The following is an 18,573-nucleotide window of genomic DNA, read 5'->3' on the forward strand; positions in this document are numbered from 1 at the left end:
GATTGCCACTCTTTTTTCGGCATCGTGCTTTGGCTTGCTCCCATGAGTCCGCTCTCTTCCTTAACTCCGTGGCGTAAGATTTAATGCCTTTTTATTTCAAATATCCCGGTTTTCTTGCAGAGATTAATTTTTAAAGAGTCCAAAATGTCGGGCGTCTTTTCTCTATGGTTCCTCTATGATTTTGTAATCCAAGATGGCTTACTTCCTTTTCCGCTGAAGCCGCGACCCTTCCCCTTTCAAAGATGGCAATTCCCTTCTTCCTGCCCTCCAGCAAGGGCCGCTTCTCTCCAGCAACTCTATTGTTATTACGTACTTCCTGTATCCCGACTTCCCACAGTAGGTCTCGCGATGGTATCTTTTTCTCACAGCTCCATAACCGCAAGTATTCAAAACAATAGTCCAATTTCTTTAATAACTTCTTTAAACTTAGTCTCTTTTCAAATACAACTCTTGCCGAGTCTTCCCCTCCTTATTATTAGCCTGTTGCAGTTTGAAAGTCTACTTTTATTCCTCTCTACTTTTATCAATCTGTCCCGTATCAGAAGATAGTGATCTTTACCTTCTCATTCACTTTTCTCGGGTTGTAATCGCTGTTTCGATTTTAACTTCTCCTCTCCACTTCTTCCCCCAATCGAAGCTTGGGTATGTAGGTCTTATGCCAGCCGAATTGGCCCCAGAACTGCCGCAGAGATTGTAGCCGACCTGTCACAGGGTGGGACCTCAAGGATCGGGAGGGGACCCGTTGCGCAGAGCCCCCCCTCGTCCGAGATCTAACACACCCTAGGGTCTTGAGCGTTCTTTGCCTGCTCTCCGCCTGAGAGCAGTCGGCCGTGGGCTGTTTTCCCCCCGCCGGCTGCTTAAAACGGCAGTCCGGTCAGCTCCGCGAATGGAGCTGCGTCAGACCTCCATGAATCCCAAACCGGAAGTCAAGGAATTAAATTTCTGACTGCAATTTTGCCTGCCACATCCACATACTCAGAAACAGAAAAAATGGTGTTCTTGTTAGCAAACAGTGACAGTCATATAACCTATAGTTTTTTACAATTTGCATTAGCAGACAAGAAGATTAGATCCAAGGCCTCTTCGAATGTGTGCTCCTTGTGGCTGATATGATTCCTTGTACAGTTTATTTTTTTAATTATAATTAGAGATGGGCACAAACCTAAATACGAACCGAAAAACCCCATGAACCACCCTGGTTCGGGGTTCGCGAACCAGGGTTTGTGGAAGCCCACTGCCGCATGGGCCTACAAATTAATTACCATATCTGTTGAACTTGCCTGTCTCTTTGTTTATCCATTCCATTATTTGCTATAAGTGATATATAGAAACGAAAATTGAAGCAACTGTACTTTATGATTTGAAAATGTTTAAACCCAACAAATAAGTGGCACAAATTCATAAGCAGGGACTGTGACAGCATCAATAATGCCTCAAATCTTTGTGAGAATATTAAAATGCCTTTTTATGTGATGCACTAAAGTACAACTAGCCGGTAGAAATCAAAATCCAGAAAGTCTGAGATGTCTTAACATCTTCAGCCACATTTTGAAATAATTCAGAGATCTGTTGGTACTGAAAACGCTCCTTTTCTCTTTCTTTTTTAGATATGGATGACTGTATCAAATGCCCAGAAGATCAATATCCAAGCAAGGGCAAAGATCAATGTATTCTCAAGTCAATCACTTTTCTGTCCTTTGAAGAACCCTTAGGGATCAGTTTAGCTTCACTTGCAGTTTTTTTCTCCATAATCACTATGTTGGTGCTGGGAATTTTTGTCAAGTGCAAGGATACTCCCATAGTCAAAGCCAACAACCGAAATATAACCTATGCTCTACTCATCTCTCTCTTGCTCTGTTTTGTTTCTTCTTTGCTATTTCTTGGACAACCTACCAAGTTCACCTGTTACCTCCGACAATCTGCTTTCGGCATCATCTTCTCAGTGGCTGTTTCTTGTGTTTTGGCCAAAACTATCACCGTGGTTGTAGCTTTCATGGCCACCAAACCAGGGTCCAGCATGAGGAAATGGACAGGGAAAAGACTGACCTACTCTATTATTTTTCTTTGCTTCCTTGTCCAAGCAACCATTTGTATGTTGTGGCTAGGAACATCTCCTCCATTCCCAGATTTAGACATGCAATCAGTGACTACAAAGATTGTAGCAGGGTGTAACGAAGGGTCTACCCTCATGTTTTATAGTGTTTTGGGCTACTTAGGACTTCTCTCTCTCATCACCTTGACTGTGGCTTTCCTAGCCAGGAAGCTTCCAGACAGTTTCAATGAAGCCAAGTTCATCACCTTTAGCATGCTGATGTTTTGCAGCGTTTGGGTGTCTTTTGTTCCGACCTACCTGAGCACTAAAGGGAAATCCATGGTAGCCGTGGAGATCTTCTCCATCTTGGCCTCCAGTGCTGGGTTATTGTGCTGTATCTTTTCCCCCAAGTGCTACGTTATTATTCTGAGACCTGAGCTGAACAGAAGGGAACAGTTAATTCGGAGAAAGAATTAGGGAACCTATTTGTGCTAGTTGTTTCCTAGCATGTATCCGGATGTGGAGAATATTTCTCATTGTTTAGTCCGGCCCTCTGTTCTGGGAGCCTAGCCCTAATTTTCTTGAAGTAATCTCAGTGAGCCTTGTCCATAGTCCAGCTATGGAGAAAACCTTTTCTTCTCACTGATATCAACCTATATGTTACTTATGTGGCTTCGTTGTTGGCATTCGCTGCTATGAAAATTCGTGCTAAAGTCATTCTTGGGGCAAATTTGTTGTAATCTGATTTTTTTTCCAGGCCAGGCTATTTTTTTTTCATTCTTTATATTTTTCCTTCATTCTGATTTCATTGTTCTTCTCTCATGAACCTGTCAATTTTATATATTTTTAATATTATTCAAGATTGTAACAGTCTTTGGCCATAAGCAATAATTTTTATACCTACTACACTGTATAATGGAAGGGACATGAAACAATGTAAGAAACATGAAGTAATATTGAAAGGTTAAGGGACATCAGTAATATGAAACACACAAACATTAAGCTGTATAGGAATATTTTTCATTCCACAATATTATCCTTAAGAACTCAACTTTGAACTAAGTATTCTGGGGGCAGATGTTTGATGTATCTGATCGTGCACGGGTGAATGCTCTAAGTTATGCATAATGTTCCTCACAAATCTAGTAAAAACCATTATTAAAAACAAGACAAACGGAAGCTCCCATTTGTTTGAGAATACCTCATTGAACCTAGGGCACACCACCAACTCAACCGACTAAATTGACCTTTCTATCACTGTTTACTTTGACTTTCTTTCCAAGATTTTTTTTCTGCATTATTTTTTCTAACCAGTCTGCTGAGTTCAAATTAAAGATTATTAAGTATAAATAAACCTTAGAATTCATTCCTCTGCCACCACCAGGGGAACCTATTTATTGAAATTTATTTACTGTAATTTTTGTATCAAACTGTATGATTTTATAATGCTTTTATGAGTTTTATGGAACCACGTTTAATTATGAATTGTGTTTTAAATGATGTGATCTTCCCTGAGCTCATTTTTGGGGAGGGCAGAATGGAAATAAAATAAGAATAATTAAAAATGAAATAAAGTGTTGTGTATCTCAGCATCAAACAAAGGACATCTTCTTGAACTCTGACTTTGTTAAGTCGTATTCAGCAGTTGTGGACAAACCAGAGGGGAATTTGAGCCCCTTAGGAGCAGAGGAAAATTGTGTGGTCAGATGTGGAAGGAAAAACATGTTTTCTACCAAAGTTGCAGTGTTTGGGTGTCTTTTGTTCCGACCTACCTGAGCACTAAAGGGAAATACATGGTAGCCGTGGAGATCTTCTCCATCTTGGCCTCCAGTGCTGGGTTATTGTGCTGTATCTTTTTCCCCAAGTGCTACATTATTCTTCTGAGACCTGAATTGAACGAAAAGGAACAGTTAACATGGAGAAAGAATTAGTGAACCTATTTCTTCTATGATGTCTGTGAGTTAGGTAGGTGTCCCTTATCATGTATCTGGAAGTGGAGAATATTTCTCACTATGGCCGTTTCCACACATCTTCTCCCCCTCCCAAAAATAGCACAAAATGTATGGAATGATGTGCCTTCATGGCGTGATTTCCCGACATGGCTTTGCTTCATGCCACAATGACGTCAGAAAACACGCCACAAAGCAAAGTTATGATGTAAAATCGTGCCACCTTCCTTTTTTTTTTTTTGAAAAATTTTTATTGGGTTAGAACATTTTTATTTTTACATTACAGTCAATTTTCCCCTAATTTTTCGTTTCTAACCCCCTCCCTTTCCCCCCCTTTTGTTGACTTCCAACAGCTTTCCCACCCTCTGTCCCTTTTCCCTTACTTCTATTAAGTTCCTCTGTCTAAAACAGATATACATTCTCCATTATATTAAGCAGTACATCTTTAACTCCTTTACTTATTATACACCCAAACTATACGTCTTTAGATAAACAATTTATCCCATTTTCCAGTTTTGAATAATTCTATATAAACCTATATATCATAAACCATAAAAATTTCCCACATTTAAATCAAACAATTTGATTTGTTCTCTATATATTACTCATTTCAACTTTTTATGGTAATTCTATATAACTCCTCAGATACTCAATCAATTTAACTCTTCTATATATTCAGTTTGGTGCATATAAATCTTGTCAAAGAAAGAAAATATTGTTAGTTAGTCAATCCTCATGTTTAAACCTTATCATTAATTATTCTCTATCAGTTGACCTATACATATCTATATATATCTCAATCAATTAATCTAACTGCTTATAAATTCACATTTCTCTTCCTCCCCCGGTAAAGTCACCCCTCTCTTTTATACTTTTATTATATTTCAGTAGTTCTCAAACTGCCACAGTTTTCCTCCCACCTCCCATTTCTTCTCCAGGTATTGTTTCAGCTTCTCCCAGTCTGTGTTGAACTGCCCTGAGTCCAGGTCTCTCAGTTTTCTTGTCATCTTGTCCATTTCAGCCATATACAGCAATTTGTAGATCCAATCTTCAATAGTTGGTACTTCTTGTACTTTCCATTTCTGCGCATACAAAAGTCTAGCTGCTGCAGTCATATAAAAAATCAACGTCCTATGATGGGCTGGAATTCCCTCCATTCCCAAGTTTAGCAGCAGGAGTTCTGGGTTCTTATTTATTTGAAACTGTAAAATTTCACTCATTTCTCTTATTATTTCCCCCCAGAACTGCCTAGCTACCTCACACGACCACCACATATGATAGAGGGAGCCCTCATGTTTCTTACATTTCCAGCATTTATTAGAAGTATTCAAGTTCCCTAGCGCAATCTTCTTTGGTGTCATGTACCAACGATAGATCATTTTGAAAATGTTCTCTTTAATATTGATACATGTCGTTGTCTTCATTGTAGTTTTCCACAAGTATTCCCATGCCTCCATTGTTATTTCTTTATTGAAATTTATAGCCCATTTCACCATCTGTGTTTTAACTATCTCATCCTCAGTATACCATTTCAGCAATACTTGGTATACCTTGGATATTCTTTTCTTGTCTTCTTTAAGAAGGGTCTGCTCTAGTTCCGAGTTCTCTGTTCGTATGCCCCCTTTTGCAAAGTCTGAGTTGTATAAGTCTCTAATCTGTCTATACTGGAACCAATCATAGTTAGGTGATAGTTCCTCTTGCGTCTTTATTCTAAGTTTAGATACTTCAATCTTAGTTATTTCTTTGTACGTTAAACATTGTTGTTCATTATCCACAGCTCTCGGATCTATCACCTCATATGGAACCACCCACAAGGGGGTTCCTTCTTGTAGGTAAGTTCTATACTTCTTCCAGATTGTAAATAGACTTCTCCTTACAAAATGATGCAGGAACATCGAGTTGACCTTTACTTTGTCATGCCATAGGTATGCGTGCCATCCAAAAATTTTTTTATATCCCTCTAGGGCTAATAGTTTCTTATTCTTTAATGTCATCCACTCTTTTAACCAAACTAGGCAGATTGCATCATGGTAAAGTCTCAGATTGGGCAGTTGCATTCCGCCTCTCTCCTTTGCATCTTGTAAAACTTTTACTTTCACTCGAGGCTTCTTGCCTGCCCAAACAAAATCTGATATTTTCCTCTGCCATTTTTCAAATTGTTTAGAGTCTCTGATGATTGGTATTGTCTGTAACAAAAACATTACTCTTGGTAACACATTCATCTTAACTGCTGCAATCCTGCCCAACCATGACAGGTTCAATCTATTCCATTTGATCAAGTCTCTCTCTATCTGAGTCCATAATTTTTCATAATTATTCTTGAACAAATCAATATTTTTTGCAGTCAGCTCAACTCCCAAGTATTTCACCTTACTAGTTACTTCACAATCCGTTGTTTCCATTAACAATTGTTGTTTCTGCTTAGTCATGTTTTTGCATAATATCTTTGACTTCTTTTTGTTAATGAAGAAACCTGCCAAGTCTCCAAACTCCTTGATCTTGTCTATCACTTTTGGCATGTTCTCCAGTGGGTCTTCTACAATTAACATTATGTCGTCTGCAAATGCTCTGACCTTATATGAATAGTCCTTTATCTTTATTCCTCGTATTTCCTCATCTTGTCGGATTTGTATCATCAGAATCTCCAATACTAAGATGAACAACAATGGAGATAACGGGCAACCTTGTCTTGTTCCTTTACTAATCGTCAATTTCTTGGTCAGTTCATCATTCACTACAATTGCTGCAGTCTGGTCTCTATAGATTTCCTTGATTGCTCTGACGAATCTTTCTCCCAGTTGTAGCTTTTCCATAGTGGCAAACATAAAGTCCCAGTTTAAATTGTCAAACGCTTTTTCGGCGTCTACAAAGAAGAAACCAACCTCTTTGTCACAACGCTTGTCGTAGTATTCAATAGCATTGATCACTGTCCTTAAGTTGTCTCTTATTTGTCTGTCTGGCAAAAAGCCTGCTTGTTCCTCCTCTATGACTTCCGAGAGCCACCCCTTCAATCTCTCCGCCAATATCTTCGCAAAAATTTTATAGTCATTATTAAGTAGTGATATAGGTCTGTAATTTTTCACGTTGGTCAGGTCTTGGCCCTCCTTTGGGATCAGTGATATATTCGCTTCACTCCAAGTATCTGGAATCCTTTGATCCCTAAAAACTCCATTCATCACCTCTTTTAGGAATGGTGCCAGTTCATTGGCCATTGTCTTATAAAATTTAGCCGTAAGTCCATCTGGCCCTGGCGCCTTTCCTAGATTTGCAGATTGTATTGCCTTGCTTATTTCCTCGTCAGTTACTTCACTGTTCAACTTACTTCTCCAAGCTTCCGAGATTTCTGGAAGTTTGGTTTTCTCCAGATATGATGCTATTGATTCTTTGTTTACTTCTTTTTTATTATACAGCTTAGCATAGAATTTATAGAAGGCTCTACTAATGGTAGTCTGCTCCAAGTACGTTTTATCTTCTTCACATATTTTATTTATTATTTTCTTTTCCCTTTTCTTCTTCAATTGCCATGCCAAATATTTCCCAGGTTTATTAGCACCCTCAAACGCTTTTTGATTCAGTCTTTTAAGATTCCACTCCAATTCTTTATTACTCATTGCTGTTAGCTGTTCTTGAAGAATTTTGATTTCCTGGTATATTTTCTTTTTCCCTGGTCTCTTTTTTAACTGTACTTCTTTGGCTTTTATTTTCTCCTCAATCTCTTGTCTTTTCTCCTCTTTCTTTTTTCTTGCTCTGCCATTTAAGTCCATTAGTATGCCCCTTACAACCGCCTTGTACGCATCCCAAACTTTATTGGTTGGTACTTCTTTATTCACGTTGTATTGTATAAAAAACTTTGTCTCTCTTCTCAATATTTCCATATTCTCACTTTCCTGTAACAAGTCCTCATTTATTCTCCAGGCTTTCCTTTTTCTCCTTTTTCCGAATTTCCACATAATTGGGTTGTGATCTGAGCCTACCATCGGCATTATTCCTACCTCCTTAGTCCATAACGCTAAGTCCTTTGAGGCCCAGATCATATCAATTCTTGATAATGTAAGATGCCTTGCAGAATAAAAAGTAAACTGTCTGGTTTTAGGATATTCTCTCCTCCATACGTCTTCGAGAGTCTCTTGTTGAATCAACTCAAAAAAAAGCTTTGGCAATAATCCTCTTTTCTTTTGTGCTTTTGTAGTCTTTTTGTCTAGTTCCAAATCTGTCACTCCATTGAAATCTCCAGCAAGAATTATCTGGTCATATACAAGATCGTCTAAGTGCTTCCTTAAGTCCTCAAAGAAGCTTTCCTTTGCACCGTTAGGTGCATAAAGTCCGACTACCAACACTCTCTTTAAGTTCCAGTTACATTCCACTGCTACAAATCTAGCTTCCACATCTCTCATAACAAATTTTGGCTGCAGCTCCTCTTTTATATACAACACCACTCCTCTTTTTTTCTTGTTGGAAGCCGCTACAAATTCTTTGCCCAATTTTCCAGATTTTAAATATTTTACATCCTGTTTTCTAATATGGGTCTCCTGCAAACAAACAATATCACATTTTTGTTTTAGTAGCCAATGAAAAATATTTTTTCTCTTATTCGGTGAGTTTAGTCCATTTACATTCCAAGATAATACTTTACTCTCCATATTCATGGTTTTGTTGGTAAGTCTTTTTCATTGTCCTTAATAAATCTCTCCATCTCCCGCTCAGATCTGATACGCTTTTTTGCCCCTCCAAACTCAAAGGACACTCCTTCCGGTAACACCCATCTGTACCTAATGTTCATGTCCTTCAAAGTCTGAATTAACACTCTATATTTTTTCCTGTCCAGTAACACTGATCTGGGCAATTCCTTCATTATGATAATCGTCTTGCCATCAATCTCCAATGGGTCTTGAAATTGTTTTGTCACAATCCTCTCTTTCATATTTCTAGTTGTAAACTGCACGATCACATCCCTTGGTAGTTTCCTCTGGGTTGCAATTCTCGAGTTCACACGATACGCCACATCTAGGATAGCCACAATTTCCTCCTCCTCCTTCCCCAGGTATTCAGCCAACACCTCAGTCATCTGTTCTTGCGCTGACTTCCCTTCAACTTCTGGCAGACCACGGAAACGAAGCTGCTTCTCCATGTGTTTAGTTTCTGCAACTGACATCCTCCCCTTTACCGATCTCATCTCTGTTTGTTGCGTTTCTATTAAATTCTCCATCGCGTCTTCTACTGTTTTGACTCTCTGTTTCGTTCCTTGTAATTCACTGCTAATCGTTTCCACGCCTTTTTTCACTTCTGACAGCTCCGACTTTACTGTCTGTGTAACTTCTTTGACCTCTTTAATAAGCTCCAATTTCGTGTCCTTAAGTTCTTTCATCATGTCTATAAGTTTTTTGTCCAAATTTTCTATTGCCGATTGCCACTCTTTTTTCGACATCGTGGGGCTTGCTTTAGCTCGCTCCCACGAATCTGCTCTCCTCCTCAGCTCCGTGGCGTATAATTAAACGTTTTCCTTTTTTTTCAAATGTCCCAATCTTTGCCAAAATTAATTTTTTATATCCAAAATGTCGGGCGTCTTTTCTCTATGGTTTCTCTATGTTATTATAATCCAAGATGGCCTACTTCCTCTTCCGCTGAAGCCACGACCCTTCCACTTTCAGAAATGGCGATTCCCCACTTCCTGTCCCTTGGCAAGGGCCGCTTCCCTCCAGCCACTCTATTGTTATTACGCACTTCCTGTCTCCCGTCTTCCCACAGCAGGTCTCGCGATGGTGTCTTTTTCCCACAGCTCCAAGACCACAGGTATTCAAAACAATAGTCCGATTTTTGTAATAACTTCTTTAAACTTAGTCTCTTTTAAAATACAACTCCTGCCGAGTCTTCACCTCCTTTTCACTAGTCTGTTGCAGTTTAAAAATCTACTTTCTTTCCTCTCTGTTTTTGTCAATCTGTCCCGTTTCAAGAGATAGCGATCTTTACCTTCTCTTCAACTTTCTCGGGTTGTAATCGCTGTTTCGATCTTAAATTCTCCTCTCGACTTCCCTCCCCGATCGAAGCTTGGGTATGTAGGTCTTATGCCAGCCGAGTTGGCCCCAAAATTGCCGCAGAGATTATAGCCGACCCGTCGCAAGGTGGGACCTCAAGGATCGGGGGGGAGACTCCTTGTGTAGAGCCCCCCCTCGTCCGAGATCTAGCTCACCCTAGGGTCTTGAGCGTTCTTTGCCTGCTCCCCGCCTGAGAGCAGTCGGCCGCGGGTTATTTTCACCCCTCCGGCCGGTTAAAACGGCAATCCGGTCAGCTCCGCAAATGGAGCTGCGTTAGACCTCCATGAATCCCAAACCGGAAGTCAAATCGTGCCACCTTCCTTAATGGCATTGCATCTTGATATATCATCCCAGACAAATTACTCCAACCTTTGGGAAGCAATGTTGACTTAAAGGAATGGGTATACAAAGAGGATGCCCTAATTGACATTTTTTTAATCAATAAAACAAAATTTGCCCCATGGTATAAAACCATCAAAAAAAAGACCACATTAGAGCACATTATCTGACTGATATCACAGTCTATAAGCTATGGGTAGCATTTACGTCATTACGCTTCCAGTCTATGCCAACTGAGATGCTACTTGGGCAATTCCAAAAAAAACCCATTGATCAGCAGATATGTATCTGTGGAACCTCAATTGAGGACTTACCACACTATGTTTTAAATTGTCCCTTAAAACAGGAACCAAGGGGAAAATTTCTCATGAATATTTTATCTAGTCTCCATCTTCTGTCTGACCTTGATAAATTAAATTTTATTCTTTTAGATACAGACCCTTTTAGTTTGAATAGGATGGCCCTCTATGCCCTGGCTGCTAGGAAAATAAGGGCAAATGTGGTAGCCAGGAGAGTAAACACCTGACATAGATTAGAAACTGTTTGGTTTGAATGTTGTTTAATGTTTACATTTTAGGCAAAATGCATTTTATAGTAATTTTATTTATATATATGCAACTACATCTGTAGTCTTGTATTTTTGTTCTGTTTTTAATGAATGATTTTAGATTGTGAAGGCCATCATAATTATTGTAAATCATACATTAAATTAGCAGTGATGTGTGTGCACCATGAAGGGGTGTCTTTCCGTAAGTTTTGCGCTATTTTTCGGAAAGGGGAGACATGTGGAAACAGTCTATGTTCAATCCTGTCCTCTTTTCTGGGAGGCTAGTTCTAAATTTATTGAAGCAATCTTAGCCGGCCTTGATTGTGGTGCAGCTATGGAGAAATGTCTTTTTCTTCTTGCTGATATCAACCTACGTGTTACTTATGCGGTTTTGTTATTTGTATTTGCTGAGTTGAACAGAAGGGAATAGTTAATTCGGAGAAAGAATTATTGAACCTATTTGTGCTAGTTGTTTCCTAGCATGTATCCAGATGTGGAGAATATTTCTCACTATGTTTAATCCTGCCCTCCTTTATGGGAGCCAAGCTCTAAATTTCTTGAAGCAATCTTAAGGCCCAAAATGTCCAGGATCGGCCTCAAAACAGCCAGAATTAGGCCTCTGCCAAATAGGGGAACACTCCCCTGCCTGTGAGCTGCCTGATCCTGGACATTTTGGGCCCATTTTGGCCATTTTGGGCCCAATTCTGGCCCAAAGAGGCCAGGATAGGGCCTTAAAAGGATAGGATCGAGCCCAAAATCACCAGGATTGGGCTGCGTCCGGGCAGGGAAACATTCACCAGCCCAGAAACAGGCCCATCTTGGCCATTTTGGGCCCCTTTCAGCCATTTTGGGCCCAATTCAGGCTCAAAGTGGTCAGGATTGGGCCCAAAATGGCCAGGATTGGGCTGCTGCCTGGTGGGAAAGTGCTCTCTCATGTGGCAGCAACCCATTCCATGCCAATACAGGCCATTTCTGGCCAGTTTGGGGCACTTTTGGGCCCAGAATGTCCTGGATTGAGCACTAAACAGCCAGGTTTGGGCTGCTGCCCTATGGAGGAGTGTTCTCTCGTGTGGCAACAGCCTGCTCCAGGCTCAACCGGGCCGCTTTGGGCCCATTTTGGCCCAATTTGAGCCCCAAATGGTCCAGATTCAGCCACTGCTGGGTGGGGGGAGTGCTGTCCCATGGCAGAGCCACCTGTTCTGGGCCAAATCAGACACCCACCCTCTGTGGAGCACAAAAACACTCACTGGGAGGCCACGCCTACATGATGACATCACTTCCCAGAAGTGACGTCATCGTGCAGTCCCGGCAGCACATTTTTGTGAGGCACACCAAATCAAATTTATTATTACGGTCCTAGACCAGCAAAAGAATTACAGGAATGATCAATGTTACAGAGATAAACTAGAGAATTCCAATTAAAAGACACCTCAGTAACATAATAAATTACATTGCTTTAAAATATTTAAAATATTTAAAAATGCTTAAAATTTAAATTTCAGCATATCATAAACAACCAGGTACCATAAAACCATAGGACAAAACTGTCATTAGTTGGTAGTGAACAAACTCCTGTTCTTTATGCCCAACCAACCAAACTTATCAACCTTATGTGTAATGTCCTAGGATCTATCTGAGAACATTTTTGAAAGTAGAAAAGCTCTTTGTCTACCTGGATGGGCAGAAACTTCTCGAAGTTGTATATGTATTTTGCAGTCGAAGATGACATGTTCTAGTGATTCTATTTTCCTATCACCACAGGGACACAGGCGTTCTTCTAGTGGCGTTCTTTTGTATCTGCCTTCCAGTACAGCTGATGGGAGAGCATCCCAATGCATTAACGTAAAGGTTCTCCTGTGTTCGTGATTGGCAAGGTTGAAAAGATAAGGCATAGGGGTTAGCCTAACCATGGGGTCAGGATCAAACAGTAACACCTTGAATCTGTTTAAGTTGTGTTGTCTCTCGACCTCTATTATTCTCTGCTTAATGACCTTTTTGGCTTGATTATAACCCATAATGAGCAATAATTGCTGTGATAAGCCATAGGAGGCTAATTTACTATCTATCTTGCTGGCCCAAGATGGTGTACAATGATCAGTTAGCAACAAATTTACAAGTCCTTTAGGGAAAAAAGTTAACTCTAACCAATGAAGAACTGCTGCAATCCATAATCTGGCCTATACTGTTATCAGGCCTGCGTCCAGTCGGATTGCAGCAGTTGTAGTACAAGGCGGGACTTGAAAAATACCTCTCAGAAATTTTGACTGTGTTATTTCCATCGGGGTACAGTTGGATTTAATACTAAGCAGAGCCCCATACGTTAATTGGGCTAATGATTTTGCAGAGAATAACCGGAGCGCAGCTGTCAGGCATATGCCTCCCTTGGTCCAAAAGAATGTTTGAATTGCTCCGGCAGACTTTTGAGCACTCAAGGCAACATGGGCAATATGTGCGTTGCTCGACCCAGTCCCTTGGAAGACCACACCCAGATACTTAAAGGATCGTACTTGCTCTATGCGGACTGAGTTCAGGTTCCATGAATAAGTTCTGGGTCTCTGGGCAAAGACCATTATCTTTGTTTTAGCATAGTTGAGCTCTAGAGTGTAGGGATGTGCGTTTCGGCATTCAGAATGCCGAAAGAATGCCGAAACAAAAGTGTTTCGGCTTCTTTCAGGGAATGCCGAAACGTTTCGGGGAATCCCGAAACGTTTCGGGTAGCCGAAAGAAAAAAGCCGAAACGTTTCGGGATTCTTTCGTCTTTCATTCGGCTTTTCAATGGGAAAATGCCTCCGTCTTCCCGGACGTCTGGGGGAGGCATCTTCCCACCGAATAAGCCCAAAATTGGTGGGGACCTTCCTCTAACCCTTCTCTAACAACCACCCAAGTTTCAGACAGATTGGACTTTGGGGGGCCATGTTATGGCCCCCCAAAGCAGGTCCCCCCATCCTCCCATAAGAAAGCGAAGGAGCAGCATATTGTTAGCATGCTGCTGCTGATCTTTCTTCATTATTTCCTATGGGGAAAAATGAAGAGGCAGGCTTCCTTTGCCAGGGGTGGCATTTTGCATGCAAAATGCCCCCCAGCCCTCAGGGGCCCTTCTCCCACCCCTCCTCCCACCCCCCACCAAGGCTCAGCCTGCTCCCACTTGGGGGGGCCATTTCATGGCCTCCCCAAGTAGGTGCTCTAATCTCTACCACTGACAGCTGGGGGAGGCTTGTGTTGCCAGGGGTGGCATTTTGCATGCAAAATGCCCCCCAACCCTCTGGGGCCCTTCTCCCACCCCTCCTCCCACCCCCCACCCAGGCTCAGACTGCTCCCACTTGGGGGGGCCATTTCATGGCCTCCCCAAGTAGGTCCTCTCAGCCCCTAAATTCCACCCCTTACAGCTCCACACAAACCCAATTCCCCCCAGCTGCCACACACAGACCCAAATCCCCACATTAGCCCCTCACAGACCCAAATCCACCCCCACCTGCCCCACACCCATAACCCCAGGAACAGGCTGGCAAAGGCCAGCCCTCTCCCTTTGTTCCCTATGCTGGGAACTTCTAAACTCTCTTTCCCTGGGCAATTCTGCACAGCCCAGGGGTGCCACAATGGTGGGCACACTTCTGAGTGCCAGCTGGTCCCTGTGAAAGAGCACCTGAACCACAGACACCCTCCCTCAAATTCCCCCACCACCTACAGAGATGGCTGGCCAGCCAGCCCCATTGTTCCCTATGATGGGAACCAACTGCACAACAAAGAATAAAACAAGAACAACACAAAATAAAGTTTTTTAAAAATTATTTTCTCCCTTCCAAAGTACAAGTAGGCAAAGCATTATGACACATAACACCAGCAGTCCCCCACACAGAAAAATAACACAACTCACTTAACATCAGAGAATCACAAAGCACGATTCCTGTCAAAAACACTTTATTTCTTGAACAGCTTTAGGCTACACAGCAGGGGGGGGAACACCAAAGGGCATGGCAGCAGTATCTTACACAAAAATAACACAACTCACTTAACATCAGAGAATCACAAAAGCACAATTCCTGTCAAAAACACTTTATTTCTTGAACAGCTTTAGGCTACACAGCAGGGGGGGAACACCAAAGGGCATGGAAGCAGTATCTTACACAAAAATAACACAACTCACTTAACATCAGAGAATCACAAAAACACAATTCCTGGCAAAAACACTTTATTTCTTGAACAGCTTTAGGCTACACAGCAGGGGGGGAACACCAAAGGGCATGGAAGCAGTATCTTACACAAAAATAACACAACTCACTTAACATCAGAGAATCACAAAAACACAATTCCTGGCAAAAACACTTTATTTCTTGAACAGCTTTAGGTTACACAGTAGGAGGGCACAAAAGGGCATGATAGCAATGTACTACAAAAAATAATACAACCCACTTCACCGTTTTTGACAGCAATTGTGTTTGTGTGATTCTCTGATGTGAAGTGAGTTGTGTTATTTTTGTGTAGTACACTGCTTTCCTGCTCTGTGGTGCCTTCCTACTGTGTAACCTAAAGCAGTTACAGAAATAAAGTGCTTTTGACAGCAATTTTTTGGGGTGATTCTTTAATGTGAAGTGAGTTGTGTTATTTTTGTGTAAGATACTGCTTCCATGCCCTTTGGTGTCCCCCCCCTGCTGTGTAGCCTAAAGCTGTTCAAGAAATAAAGTGTTTTTGACAGGAATTGTGCTTTTGTGATTCTCTGATGTTAAGTGAGTTGTGTTATTTTTGTGTAAGATACTGCTGCCAAGCCCTTTGGTGTTCCCCCCTGCTGTGTAACCTAAAGCTGTTCAAGAAATAAAGTGTTTTTGACAGGAATCGTGCTTTGTGATTCTCTGATGTTAAGTGAGTTGTGTTATTTTTCTGTGTGGGGGACTGCTGGTGTAATGTGTCATAATGCTTTGCCTACTTGTACTTTGGAAGGGAGAAAATAATTTTTTAAAAACTTTATTTTGTGTTGTTCTTGTTTTATTCTTTGTTGTGCAGTTGGTTCCCATCATAGGGAACAATGGGGCTGGCTGGCCAGCTATCTCTGTAGGTGGTGGGGGAATTTGAGGGAGGGTGTCTGTGGTTCAGGTGTTCTTTCACAGGGACCAGCTGGCACTCAGAAGTGTGCCCACCATTGTGGCACCCCTGGGCTGTGCAGAATTGCCCAGGGAAAGAGAGTTTAGAAGTTCCCAGCATAGGGAACAAAGGGAGAGGGCTGGCCTTTGCCAGCCTGTTCCTGGGGTTATGGGTGTGGGGCAGGTGGGGGTGGATTTGGGTCTGTGAGGGGCTAATGTGGGGATTTGGGTCTGTGTGCGGCAGCTGGGGGGGAATTGGGTTTGTGTGGGGCTGTAAGGGGTGGACTTTAGGGGCTGAGAGGACCTACTTGGGGAGGCCATGAAATGGCCCCCCCAAGTGGGAGCAGTCTGAGCCTTGGTGTGGGGTGGGAGGAAGGGTGGGAGAAGGGCCCCAGAGGGCTGGGGGGCATTTTGCATGCAAAATGCCACCCCTGGCAACACAAGCCTCCCCCAGCTGTCAGTGGTAGAGATTAGAGCACCTACTTGGGGAGGCCATGAAATGGCCCCCCCAAGTGGGAGCAGGCTGAGCCTTGGTGGGGGGTGGGAGGAGGGGTGGGAGAAGGGCCCCAGAGGGTTGGGGGGCATTTTGCATGCAAAATGCCACCCCTGGCAACACAAGCCTCCCCCAGCTGTCAGTGGTAGAGATTAGAGCACCTACTTGGGGAGGCCATGAAATGGCCCCCCCAAGTGGGAGCAGGCTGAGCCTTGGTGGGGGGTGGGAGGAGGGGTGGGAGAAGGGCCCCTGAGGGTAAGGGGGCATTTTGCATGCAAAATGCCACCCCTGGCAAAGGAAGCCTGCTTCTTCATTTTTTCCCCATAGGAAATAATGAAGAAGATGCTCCTTTATGGGAGGATGGGGGGACCTGCTTTGGGGGGCCATAACATGGCCCCCCAAAGTCCAATCTGTCTGAAACTTGGGTGGTTGTTAGAGAAGGGTTAGAGGAAGGTCCCCACCAATTTTGGGCTTATTCGGTGGGAAAATGCCTCCTCCAGGCGTCCTGGAAGACGGAGGCATTTTCCCATAGAAAAAAGCCGAAAGAATGCCGAAATAATGCCGAAAGAATCCCGAATCCCGAATCCCGAAAGAGATTCTTGTTTCGGCTTTCAGCTTTAACGATAGAGAATTTTCTTTCGGCTTTCTACTTTCGGCTATAGCCGAAAATTTTTGGCTTGCACACCCCTACTAGAGTGTTATCCCGGCAATACTGCATAAGTGAGCGCAAAGCTCTCCTCAGACCTATAGGAGTCCTGGAGAGTATGACTGTGTCATCAGCATACAGAAGCACAGGAATATGACTGTTCCCAACTTTTGGGAGATGGAAGTCTGGCTTGTTTAAATAGAATACCATATCATTAATATATAAATTGAACAGAAGGGGGGCCAGTATACATCCCTGTCTGACTCCCTGCCCTACTTCTATTGAATTTGACAGGTGGCCTTGGGGACTGTATCGTATTCGTATTGTATTATTTTCATGTAGGGCCCGAATCAGAAATAATAAGCGTCTATCTATTGTTGTAGTTTCTAATTTCTCCCACAGAGTGGTTCTAGAAATTGAGTCAAATGCTGATTTTAAGTCGATGAAAGCTGCATATAATGATGTTGTTGAATTAGAGGAGTATTTTGTGATCAGGTGGTCCAAGAACACACATTGATTTAGTGTTGAGTGCCCCTCCCTAAACCGAGCTTGTTCATCAGCTAGGCAGCCCCCTTCCTCAATCCAGTCCCTAAGTTTCCATTGGAGATGTTTTGCATATAACTTACTTATAGAGCTTAAAAGGCTAATAGGTCTGTAATTAGAGGGGTCATCTTTACTGCCTTTTTTATGTATAGGAATGATAACAGCAGCCCCCCAGTCCCTTGGGATTCTTCCAGGATTGTCTATTATTGAGAATAGTTCTGTCAAGAAAGGAACCCACCAGTCAATATTTTGTTTTATTAGCTCAGGGGGGATCAAATTAATGCCAGGTGATTTACCAGGCTTTAAAGATTCGATAAGATGCTTCACTTCTGTGGGATTCACTGGCTGCCATTTTGGAAGGGTACTAAGATCTACTGTCTGATGATAATTTCCTGCCATGTTTCTATGCAGCTCTTTGTAGTGTTTTTCCCATAATTCTGGCACTATTATGGTGTCTGTCATCTTATGAGCACTGCCTCAGTGTTGTGCAATTAATCTCCAGAATAGGGTAGAATTGTTGTTCTTTGTCGCCTGATTTAATTGTTCCCATGCAAGAACAACCGCCTTGTGAGGCGCACCTTATTTTTTTCCTATGAAGAACCTTTAGGGATCAGTTTAGCTTCACTTGCAGTTTCTTTCTCCCTGATCACTATGTTGTTGCTGGGAATTTTTGTTAAGTGCAGAGATGCAGAGATACCCCTGTAGTCAAAGCCAACAACCAAAATATAACATATGCTCTACTGATCTCTCTCTTCCTCTTTTTTCTTTCTTCTTTGCTGTTTCTCGAACAACCTACCAAGGTCACCTGTTACCTCCAGCAATCTGCTTTTGGCATCATCTTCTCAGTGGCTGTTTCTTGTGTTTTAGCCAAAACTATCACCGTGGTTGCAGCTTTCATGGCCACCAAACCAGGGTTC

The 18,573-nt window shown here is 42.2% G+C and overlaps 1 protein-coding gene across 1 annotated transcript in view; it reads left to right on the plus strand.

Annotated features, from left to right (window-relative positions):
• The window catches only part of LOC129339945 (vomeronasal type-2 receptor 26-like), a 32,959-nt gene extending 30,450 nt beyond the window's left edge, over window positions 1-2,509 (plus strand). The window contains exon 5 of the mRNA XM_054994508.1: window positions 1,608-2,509. Coding sequence (XP_054850483.1) covers window positions 1,608-2,509 — 902 coding nt within the window. The remainder of the gene's footprint in view (window positions 1-1,607) is intronic.
• Window positions 2,510-18,573: the final 16,064 nt, after the last annotated feature.

The sequence above is a fragment of the Eublepharis macularius genome, chromosome 12 (genome assembly GCF_028583425.1).
Source record: "Eublepharis macularius isolate TG4126 chromosome 12, MPM_Emac_v1.0, whole genome shotgun sequence".
Classification (NCBI taxonomy): Eukaryota; Metazoa; Chordata; class Lepidosauria; order Squamata; family Eublepharidae; genus Eublepharis; species Eublepharis macularius.